Source organism: Diachasma alloeum, unplaced genomic scaffold (assembly GCF_001412515.2).
Source record: "Diachasma alloeum isolate Michigan unplaced genomic scaffold, Dall2.0 Dall_scaffold_00217, whole genome shotgun sequence".
Lineage (NCBI taxonomy): Eukaryota > Metazoa > Arthropoda > Insecta > Hymenoptera > Braconidae > Diachasma > Diachasma alloeum.
The window spans coordinates 1,112,520-1,124,702 of NW_021680382.1; the positions used below are offsets into that span (position 1 = coordinate 1,112,520).

Consider the following 12,183-nt stretch of genomic DNA (forward strand, 5'->3'; position numbering starts at 1 on the left):
CTTGAGCCGGTTTACCGCTTCGCTACTGAACTGATAACTGCCCTATCCTCACTGAGGAAAAATTGGTTCTGCCGAAAAATTATACATTCCTCTCAAGAGATCTTTTATCGGGCTGAATCAATTTACTTGTGGACAAAAAAGAAAGTCAAAATTCAAGTTATGTTTGTACAACTTTAATGGCGAAAATTGACTGAAAATGGAACTTTTGAGATTTTATTCAGCTTTTTAACGGGCTTCAACTCCCCCCCAACGAAGAAATTATCGATCCTCCATTTTTTTTATACCCAGCAAAGAAAGACGCGGGAGATCGACTGAAAGCGGTCCCGTGGGGTTGTATTTGACAAAGCATGTTTTCCAAGTCCCTAACCTAGTCAACCCGTCTCCCTCCACACACATTATGTTCACTGAGAATCATCGCATGTCTCTTCGCTCACCATCCCCATTTCCCCCCGGTCTAACCCATTTCTTCTCTTTTCAACTCTCCCACGCTGCACTTAAACCCTCGTACCCCCTTGCCACCCTCTGGTGTGTACACAGCGGACTTAACTGTCTCTCAATTTCTACATCCCAGTGGGTATGACGTGAAAATTTTTTAAAGGTTACCGTGCCAAAAAATGGGGAGGGAACATTATATTCGGGATTGTAGGACTCACGACTTGGGGACGAATACTTTTTTGAAATTTTTGTGAAGATAAATTTTCAATGAAATTCCGTCAATTCATGATTTTTTGAAGAAATCAGCGAAATTCAGGTGAATTCATTGTTGAATTTTCAGCTAATTGAAAATTATGCATCATTTGGTACTAAATACGGATATTTTTATGTAAAAAATTCCTGCAAATTAGAGAATTCTCGTCTTTCTGTTTTTCAAAAATTTGGAATTCCATTAATTTTTTAGTAAAATTAAAAATGATCATTTCTTACACTTCCAAAATACACATCAACGGCTCACATTGCTAGAAAAAAAAATCTTCAAATTTGGAACAATCACTCATTCACATAAAATTTTTTATGTTCACAAAAACAAAATAAAAAATTTCATGTGAATAGGAATTTTTTAATTTTGTTATCGACAAATCAGTTCAATTCTGGGATACTCAATGGAATTGCGATTTTCAGGTGCACATGATAATGAAAATCCTCCAATAATTCCAAAATGCGAGCACCAATTTCCCTGAATTTTCAATCCACTGAAAATTCAGTAGGACATGATGATCAATTTCCGCAGTGAATTTCAAACTTCTATCACTGAAATATCAGTGATAAAAATAACATGGAACACCCACTTATCCTGAATTCCCGCCCTGAATGACAAATACCACGAACGATTTGATCTCAAAGTGAATTACAATTCCCAAGATTGAGAATCCAACAACCCCTATCGCTCAATTTTCAAAAAATTTCCTGGACTGCATCATCCCACGACAAACCTTCCGTTTCCATCCCCCCACAATTTTTCAATTTCTAAAATAAACCATAAGACTATCGATCTTGGCAAAAGCGCCAGAGTAGCTGCTAGATCTCGTGGAAACACAAAGGACTAGAAAAATTTGCTCAACGAGTGCAGTAACCCGCTCCACTTCCGTGTATCAGCAATACGGAAAAATGTCCATATAGTTACCCAAGAGGTGACATCTCCACCGCCCGCAGCCCATCGCCAATGGGTTAACTTTCTATCGTCTTTCTTCCGTGTTGTCCACCATAAACTCCAGCACCCATGAACCTCCGCCCATATACGTCATCGAGACCCCCTCTGCCCCCCCCCCCCCCCCCCCCCCCCCCCCCCCTCTCTCTCTNCTGCCCCCCCCCCGCCCCCCGCCCCCTTGACTGCTTGTATATAACAATCTCATGCTTCTGGCCTTTGCGCCCATGAGATGGCAAAGTGAATATGCACACGACCGTGATGGCTGCATCAGCGTCAGATGCAATATTGTTGGACACAGTCTGTGGGACAGCAATCGATCGAGTTAAAAAGAAAAAAAAATCATAAACGTTGCATATGCTTCGACGATACACCCGAAGTGGGAGACGGTGCACTGAGGATGCAAATATCGCGAAGGTAGTGGGGGGGGGGAGAGTTTGGTCGATTGGGGGTGAGACTAGTGGAGAGTGAAGAGCGATCAAAGCCTTAAAATTTATTTTTAATTCTCGAAAAAAGAGGAGGTTCGACAAAAAACTTCGTGATGACTGAAATTTTGAACTTCTTGAAATGAAACGTTTTTGGTGGACAAGACATTTGCCACTTTCATAGTTCAAGATATTTTTTTCTCAATGCAGGAGACATTAAGACGCGTTACGAGAAGACAGTTGATTGAAGTAGTGAGGAAAAATGAATTTAAAATTGCCAATTGAGCTCAAACTCTAGAGGTTGTTTTTATTCATAGCAACTTCCGTTTAGAATTTATTCCAGATTTTCATTTTCAAAATTTAAGTTGTGTTTACACTACTTTAACCCTAGTCTGGTCATCATACGCGACCGTGCGACTGGATTGCCTCTGCGGTGATGCACTGGCGCGTTACTTAGCCCCCAGCGTTGCCGAATTCACTCTCCCCAGCCCGAGCGCGTTCAGCGAGTGTCCGGCAACGTCACGCAACGGGCAATTCATGTAACGCGGGACAAAATGATTCATCCGTTAAAAAAAATTCATTTTCTTCATTAATTTCCGGAATTATGATGTTCTAAAAAGACACTTCAACTGAAAAAATCAAATTTCCTCCAATTTTTCCTGTTATCCAATCGCTGCTAATTAAATTTTTAAAAAACGACGCGCTGCGGCGTTTCCCTTACAAAACAAAATCCAGGACAAACCCACCTCCACAAATGTCTCAAAAAAACCAACAAAACTGTCTCAATCCCCACCACTTGCCCCGAATAATCCCCAAACATTCACGCGAAAAAATCATTTCAAAAAATTCTTACATCCTCATCCTCTTCACAGGATAATTCAGAAAAATGAAAAAATTATTCCAGAGACAGATGCGGTATAATCAGGGGTTGAGATTGTACCGCATGAAGAAATGAAATAAAAAAATGTACGAAAAGCTTTGAGGCTACCAGATGCAACTCTCGAGGTGGGGTGAAGGGGCACACCAAAGGGGGGGGGGAGGGAGAATCTCATAGACATGGGACACGAACCAAGTGCGTTCATTGTGCAAGATTGGCGCGTGCGGCACGCGGACTCTCTTGTTCCCCCCTCTCTCCGCTTGCACATTTTTCTCTTTCGCCAGGGCGCCCCCTTCTCTTTTTTGCCAACGTCGTTCGCCCGTCGTCTTTTTGTCTCCTTCTCTCATGCTTAACACGGTGAACTGTGGTCTGTGTATACTCTTTTGCATGGGGGCGCCCCCCTCGCGTCTTTCACTCAGCCCCGGCTGCAGGAGCCCCCCCCTCGTGCGGTATATTCCCTCCATCACCCTCATTTTCGTACGTCGTTGGTTGCCAGAGGGGGCGAAGTCCCCCCGCTCCCCCCTTGTAGATTCTTTTTCATTGTCGACTGCACATCTGCCGCGTATACTTTCTATACTTCTAATCGCCGAGCAATTGTCCTACGGAAGCCGCTTATACTCGAGTGCAAAGAGTAAGACAAAAAATAATGCGAAAGGAGTTTTTTGTCGGCTGTTGGCGAGGGATTGAATTAAGGTGAATTGATTCATTATTCGGGCTTGGGAGTGGGTTATCTCTGGTGGAAATGGCAGGAAATTGGTTCGAGAGGTGGGGTTGGCGGATAATTTAGGAGAGTTTTGATTTTAAAGGAATTTTTTACACTGTTAGAAATTTCTTGAAATTTCAGTTACAATGTCATCTGAATTTTCAATGTCGTGAGTTCGGATTCAATTTCAAATGAAAACGTTCATTAAATTTGTTATTTAGTGAACGTTTTCATCTGAAATTGAATCTTGAAATATTGAAATTGAGTTTTGATTTTAAAGGAATTTTTTACACTGTTAGAAATTTCTTGAAATTTCAGTCACAATGTCATCTGAATTTTCAATGTCGTGAGTTTGGATTCAATTTCAAATGAAAACGTTGACTAAATTTCTTACTCATCTTGAAAATTCACGAAAGTTCGGTTTTTCATGTTAAACAATCATTGATTTTTCGATGAACGCTTGAATTTCCAAACTTATTGTGAAAATTGAACATCATGTACAATTCAATTTTTAATGGATTGAAAGATTGTCACTTGAAATTTCAGTGGAAAATTTTCAAAATACCATTAATTATTTTAAAAATACCAAACTCTCTCACTAATTCACCAGTTCAGCAATTAAAAACTCCCCCACTCCCACCACAAAAAGCAAAAACAAATGAACTTCCAAAAATTTCCAATTCCGAATCCCAAATTTTGCAACTCCAGCGATTCGCTAAACCCCGACATTACCCCGGCACGCGTTGACACGGTAAACAAGGGAGCCCGGGAGTGGGGATTTCAAGAACGGTGTTAAAGTGTAAAATACTAATTAAGAAGGGGCGTTCGTTCAGGGCACACGCGTAAAAATTTCCAACCGCTTCTTTCACCAAAACACCCAGCGACAACTCGCACTCTCCCATTTTGTTTCATCTTTTTTCGTTTTTTTTATTTCATTTCCGCTTTCTTTTCTTCCCAACGCGCCACATGAATGTACTCCTCACGGTTTGACGGGCAAACGAGCGACGACGCACACCGTTGAAATAAAGAAAACGCCCGGGTGTGAGGAGTGCGGCAAAAGTGGCAGTGATTCGCACTCGTTAGGCATCCACATCTTCACTCGCACTCTTGCGCGCGTATTTTTCATTTTCTCTCACTCAAAGTGAAACAACTTAACCACAAGGTTCGGGTTTTATTATCGCGACGTTGCGGGTCGTCAAATTCAATGGGCGTTTGATCTTAATTAAATCCTTCAGCACCTAATTTTCTAATTAACGATGGCTCACGGGGAGGGAAAAGGGGAAAGGGGCGGATGAGTTGCAGAAAATGTTGAGAGTCGACTCCACCCATGTGTGGGACTTTGCGACTCGGAATATATTTTCTCTCGCGGGGCACCCCTTGAGCCAACTGTGGGAAAGTTTATTCCGTTCGTAAGAAAGCCACAAGATTCGGCGACCCCTATTTTCAGGGTCAAGGCGGTTTTATTCGGTCCTTTCATTGTCGACAGGACCCGTGTGTCTCGGAGAACGAACGATGAGAACGTTTTTAAGTAGAAGGGGCTGGGGGTTATTGTCGGCGGTCGGTTGACTTGGAATAACCGTTAAAAGGGAGAGGGGCGGGGGGCAACAGCTCAAGGAACGATGGGAATCTTTGAATGAGTCTGGGGCTTAGGGTAGAGAACGAGTAAGGCGAGAAACCTTTGAACGTGTTTTTTCTTCCTCAACTCCTTTTCTCAAAGGGACCCCTTTGGGTGGATTCTTTACCCGACTCTTGAGGTCAAAATGCTAATAACGGGGACTTTCGTTTTGGAGTCAAAAAATCAGTCTGCAGTTTTTTGGGGGGTTTTGGTCGTTTCTAGAGGCGTTTGCGTATGGAAGTTTTTAGGGGGTTTGGGAAATGAGAAGGAGAGGTTTTTTTTATGAAGAAAAAACGTTTGTGATTTTTTTTTTAATAACGACGAAATTATTGCAGCAGTTTAACATTTTTTGTGATTCATATCGACTCTGAATATTGATTATTATCATTGAAAAGTAAAAAAAATCATAGCGACATTCGTTCAGTTAGTTGGTTAATAATAACCAAAAAAATGTCGACTGATTTCGACATTTATTATTTATTATTATTTAATGGATTTATCATTTTCGGGAGAATGGGAATTTTTTTTAATAAAAAAAAATCGGACTTTTTTTACAAATGACGACGAAATTATTGCAAGTGTTTGAAATTTCCTGAAATCCGTATCGACTTTGAATATTGATTATTATCATTGAAAAGTAAAAAAAAATCATGAATCTTGAGGAAAAAATCAGTCAACGTTTTTTTGGTGATGATTATTTTCTAGACTTGTTTCCTTCTGGAAATTTGTACTGTTTTTCACTGAAGTAATTTAAAATCCTTTTTTGAGAATTTTCTCCACAAACAGATTTTTTTTTCAAATATAAAAAGAAAAATTTAGAAAAAATGTTCGTGATTAAAGTTTGCGATTGTTATTCACTAGACTCTTTTATTTACGTTAATTTTTCTTTGTTTCCCATTAGAATAATAAAAAATGTCGATTTTTATAGAATTTCATAGAAAACCGCAAAATGTTCTTTCAATTCATTCAAAAAACTAAAATTTTCTCAAATTAAATCACTTGTCATTTGAAAAATCCATTTTTAAGGATATCCAAGTCTCCGTGTCTCCGGACACGATATTGAACTGTTAGAAAACATTTTAAAAATCTCAAGAAAATAGAAAGTTCACTCTCGCAGAAAAATCGATGAAATAATTAAAAAATTCCAATTTCCGGAAATCGCGAGCATTTTCTATAAATAATTTACAAACAAAAAATATTTAAAAAATGATAATGCTATGCATGATGTCCTTTGAATAACACTGAAACTTCATAATCATTTTAGAACTTTGTTCCCGCAATTGAATTGACAAATTTGACATTGAAAATAATCAAAATAAATTCTAAAAAATCCTCGCCGATCCCCAAAATTCCGTGGAATCATCATCAATCCAAAAAACAGCTCCCATCAATTCCCTCAAGTCCCCAAATCACCGAAGTCACCGAAATCCCGAATAAATTCAATTCCCCGGTAATTACCGTCGCATTACCCTTTCACGGCTCAAGATAATGAAGAGTCACCAAGAGAAGCCCGCGCAGGCCACTCTCCCCCACCCTCCCCTCATTATTATCCTAATTATACAATAACGACAATGAGCAAGCGGAATTATCACCTCTTCATTAAAAAAAAAACCGTCGTTTCTGCACCCTCGCGCCCTTTCGCAGAATCTGCTCCTCTCGTTTCTTTCCGCTTCCACGTGTCTCTGTATGGAATATTCTCGCTCTCCCACCTACTTTGCCATCGAAGAGTGGCAATTCAAGCACTCCACCGCTGCTCTCTTCCTCGTTTCATAAAAATTCTCTTCGTCAACGCTAACTTGGCCGCGTCTCCGCCCCTCTTAGCAGGCCCATTATGCCGCGGTAAAAAGGAGTATCCAGGGGATTGAGCCATAAGTGAGAATGAATTTTCACACGCATGCAGTGGAAATGCAGTTTGGTGTCATACGTTATCGTTCAGTCTTCTGTCTACGGGTGTCTGTTTTTTAATTAGGCACTTGACAGAGATATTCTCAGTGAGATACGACGCGAGGCTTCAATGCCAGCGAAGGCTGATGGATGGTTGGGTAAGGATTATGGAGGGCAGGTGACGCCCCGTTGAGGGGTTATGACGGTTCGATGGATCCAGGAGACTATCGTACTATACGTTTTTTTCATTGAGATATCTTCACGTTCGATGGATATACTTGGGATTTCTTAATTGGCTCTTTTCTGCCGTTGTTCACCTCATTTTTTTCAACTCTTCGGCTGGTGATGGGCGACGATTGTCTTGTTGAGGGGGTGAATCCAGAAATTGGAGATTTTTTAATGAATTTTCGAGTGGGATTCAGCCGGGAAAAAAATCTTTACTTCCAACTTTCAGGGATCTTCAGGGGAGTTCACTCCGGGAAAAACTTTTTCATTTTTCGAGAAAAAAATGACGAAATTAGTATTTTTGAAGTTTTTTTTCTCGAAAAACGTAAAAGTTCTTTTCCAAGATGAAACTCTACCCTCTATGATTGGAAAATCGTCTCCAATTCATAATTTTTCCACCTTTTTTTATTGAAAAAAAAAAAAATTAAGTTTGAACTTTACTTTAGCCTCAATTGCCCGTAAATGATGGAATAAAAAAATAAAAAAATGTAATGAAATTAAATTACACAATTGCACACAATTTCTCCGCAATTTTAGTTGCAATTCCCAAATTCATCGAATTATCAATTCAGTAGCGAAGTAGTAAAGCGGTTTTAGTCGACTTATCTCTTAGTTGAGTTTTTGAAGAATATCTCCCAATCTAAAGGAGATAACGCAATTTTCGTAACAACCTTTTTTGTAGAGAAAATTGAGTGCTACAAAAAAGGTCTTAATAAAAATTTAGCTATCTCCCGTAAGTTCCGAGATATTCACAAAAAACTGGCCAATAGTCAAAATCGACTTTTCAATTTATTGTTCTTTAACAACTGTCAATCGTAATAAAATGTTTCACTCCCCTAGTTTCCACAGCCCCGTCATCATCCTTGTTTTTTTCACCCCTTTTGCGTCCACGGTATAAGTAAATTACCCAGCAATTAGCGAGTCATGTTCAACTCCACTAATTAATGGATGTAAACATAGCGAGAAGCTCAGAAATGATTTGTTTACTTTTTTTTTCATTCCAAGTGAGATGGGAAAGTCTTCTTATGAATCGAGGGAACTGTTGCGGGGCTGAAAGACGATTGAACAAGTCAACTACTAATTGCCCGGTATTTAATGGATATTCTGTACTTATTTGTGTTGCAGGGAATTCTATTACATTCAAATGGAGAAATACGCGAGACAGGCTGTCTCGGAAGGTGTTAAAAATGCTGAGGATCTGAGGGTGGGCGGTGACTCGGAAATATACCGAGTATTGAACCTCCACTACAATCGTAACAACCACATTGAGGTATGGGGTCCACAGGTGCGCAAATATACGAACACGCACACTATTTTATTTATTGGTTATTTGAATTGCTTCAGTTGCGATTAATTACGCTCAACAATTATTAGTATTTGCGAATTAAATTAAGGCACATTAAATTGATGGATCTATTCATTTGCATTATGATTGAGCCGGAGGAACTTGTACATTGGTAGAAAAAGGGGAAGTTTTGGGGGGAGAAAGTCATGAAATTTGGGATTTTAATGAATATTCAATGGAATTCTAAATTTTTTGACAGCGAGACGATCAGAATTTCAGTCATTTACGTGAATTTTCAGTATAAAATTATGTTGATATTTTAATATATTGATGATTCAATAAATTTACTTGAATTTTTGTATTTTTTGAAATTAATTTTTGGGGAATTATTGAACTGAAATTCACAGGTTTCATGAATTTTTTTATAAAATTTTGAATTTTCAATTACGAAACTCCTTGCAATTTCAGTAGGACTATGAAAGCGAACAAAAATAAAATTTCATGGACGAGTAATTTGAAGGAGACTGTCAATTAATTCGATTTAAGGGGAGAAAATCACGAAATTTCAGATTTTGACGAAAATTCATTAATTTACTTGAAATTTCAATATACTGACAATTCAGGAAAAAGTTTACCTGAACTTTCGTGATTTCTTATTCATTTTCATAGGATCATCGAACCGAAATTTCCAGTTTTCCTTAAATTTCCATAAAATTTTAAGGACAATGACATTTAATTCGATTTTAAGAGGAAGAAATCAATGAAATTCCATAATTGAATCAAAATCCACTGCAATTCTGCATTTTTCAACAGCAAGACGATGCGAATCCCCTTATTCACCTAGAATATTCAGTACCAATTCACCTCAATAAATTAAAAATCCGTGAATACATTTACCTGAATATCCCTAATCCCTATTAATTTTCTTCGAATAATGCTCGAATAAACTTTCTCCCTAAATCCCCCAAAAATTTTCACCAATGTACAAAGCGAGAAAATCTCAGCACCTGAAACTCCCAACGACGGGGTTTCCTCCCCCCGCATAAAATTATGAATTATGATTTAAAAACAACACAAACTAATTTTTTTTTTCCTCCACCGCACCGCAAATACCTAATCAATGGCTTGAAATTACAGGTACCCGGTAACTTCAGGTACGTGGTAGAACAAACGTTAAAGGAATTTTTCAAAGCAATCCAGGGTGGTAAAGACTCGGAACAGTCTTGGAAGAAAGCAATTTACAAGGTGATATCGAGGCTCGATGATCCAGTACCTGAGTACTTCAAGAGCCCCAATTTCCTGGAACAACTCGAGTGAACCAGGCCAGCGCTGCGTTGCTCCGCGTGGTAGCCCGGTGAATTAAAAAGATACCTTAGACCTTACAATTAAATGAGGACAAAAGTCATACCAAAAAGCAATGAAAATTATGAAAATGAAAAAAAACTAATTTAAAAGAGAATGTATTCATCGCGATATGGCGGAGTTTGCTACGGAAAGTGGCCATTCGACGATGGACCTTATCCAGGTATCCCTTTAGTAACATATCGTGAGAGAAGTAGGCGAAAATTGAAGGAAGCATGAGAAAGAATTTTTATGATAAACGCATGAACCCTAAAATGCATCAAAAAATAAAAAGGTCAAAGGAGAATGAGGATCGACGTACATTAATTCGATGAGTGAGGGATTATTTCCAGTATCAATTAATAAATTATTTATCAGGGAATATAATATATTTGAATCAACATGTGCACGAAGTAGATTCCTTCGCGCGCCATTATCCATCATCGAGTAAAATCAAGACAAATAAATTGAGAATGACGTTTAGCAGAGATAACTATGATAGCCACCTCGGTACTTTATTTAACAATTCACTGATTATCATGTAATGTTCCTTACCACGTTCATTAATTAACCAGAGTCAAGTTTTGGTCCAAAGAAATTCTGGAGTTCGAGCCTCGAGATTGCCTCGTTGATACTTTTTTTCAAATTAGAGAGAGAGAGAGAGATAATTGAATGAAAAAAAAAATGAGAAAAATTCAAGGAGTCCATCATTGCTCACTTCTGTACAGAACAAACGACCGATGATTGATCCCTTGAATTCGTTAACTGTGAAAAAAATAATTAACGACCTGAAACTGATCACCCTGTTGCTTAGTTCCACGTCGTTTTGGTGGGGATAAATTAAATTGAATACCTGTGGAAAACAGCAGGGATCGATTGACTAAATAATTGATTCTCATCAAACTGGCTGTGCGTATGAAGACTGGCGATTATTCGGCCAATCAACGATGCATCCTGGGGATTCAATTCGGACTCTAGATATTTAAGATGTGTAAATAGTATTTTTAGAGATTAATGAGTTTTTAATTTTTAAATGAATAATTGACAAACCGAGTGAATGATTGTACCATTAATTTCGAAATTAATGTACATTTTTATTGATGATAATTCAGTCGTTATGAATAACGAATAGCAGTTGGATGGTGTTAGACTAGTCTGAGGGATGAGATTGTGAGAGTTAATAGCGCGAAGGAATAATTAAGGGGACAAATAGGCGTGGGTTATAGTGGGATGACAACAATTATTGAGGGATAGTTATACATTGAACACTCACATGGGCACGAGATACAATGCATTATAAAGTACACAGTAACAAATGTTAAGAGACAAAACGCGGAATTTTCTCTTATTCATTATTTTCGGGGAATTGCCAAGCACTTCCCCCTGATTCTATTATGCGTGGTTTAGTCCTTTATTTTTTTTTGTCACGTTGATGTAACACCCTGTTGATAAATGAACAAACTGCATTATTTAATTAACGAGGAAAAATAATAGAGAAGAGTACGAGAATTATGGGGGATTGTGAAGCTGGGTGGGAGGTATTTAAATCCTCATAATTAAATTATACTTTTTATGAATTATTACATTTGTGTTTTGCATATCCTGTAGTATTATAATTATTTTTTATTATAAATAACGTATTTTTATGGTTATTATAACGTCATGTGGATAAATATTCTGATTAATAATTATGATCAATTAATTATTATGTTCTTATTATTTTCTCTCTCTCTCGCTTTGATTATCGTTTATTAATTGATTTACTTTTAATTGTGAAAATTTAGGCGTTTAAGTTTCTGCAATTGGTTTCCTTTTCCTCTTTATTGATGTGGGGTATACCATTCACCCAATTACACACTATTACTTTCGCTAATTAACGGTGAGTCTTAACCTAGTCACGAATCACTATTTTATTGAATGATTTAACCAATTATTATTTTATTTATTTCACGAATAAAATGAGACAGTAAAATGATCTTTTTTTTCATTTATTTGGGACTTATGACTGACGATTTTTTTTATTACGAACCCTTCCTTATCCTAATCCCACGCCAGTTCGGTAGTATGAACACGAGAAATTTAACAATTTTTGAGGAGTGAAAATGTCACGTCATTTGTTGAATTGATTCAATTTTAATTGTGAAATTCACTCATTTAGGTTCTGCAATTATTGTCTTCTCATGTTT

General features: G+C 37.9%; 1 protein-coding gene across 2 annotated transcripts in view; it reads left to right on the forward strand.

Annotated features, from left to right (window-relative positions):
• LOC107037343 (homeobox protein prospero) overlaps window positions 1-11,935 on the forward strand; it is a 31,533-nt gene extending 19,598 nt beyond the window's left edge. The window contains exons 4-5 of one of the 2 annotated variants that reach the window (XM_015255854.1): window positions 8,497-8,656; window positions 9,794-11,935. In XM_015255854.1, coding sequence (XP_015111340.1) covers window positions 8,497-8,656; window positions 9,794-9,973 — 340 coding nt within the window. In that variant the 3' untranslated portion in view covers window positions 9,974-11,935. The remainder of the gene's footprint in view (window positions 1-8,496; window positions 8,657-9,793) is intronic. The other variant, XM_015255855.1, reaches the window with a different exon arrangement.
• Window positions 11,936-12,183: the final 248 nt, after the last annotated feature.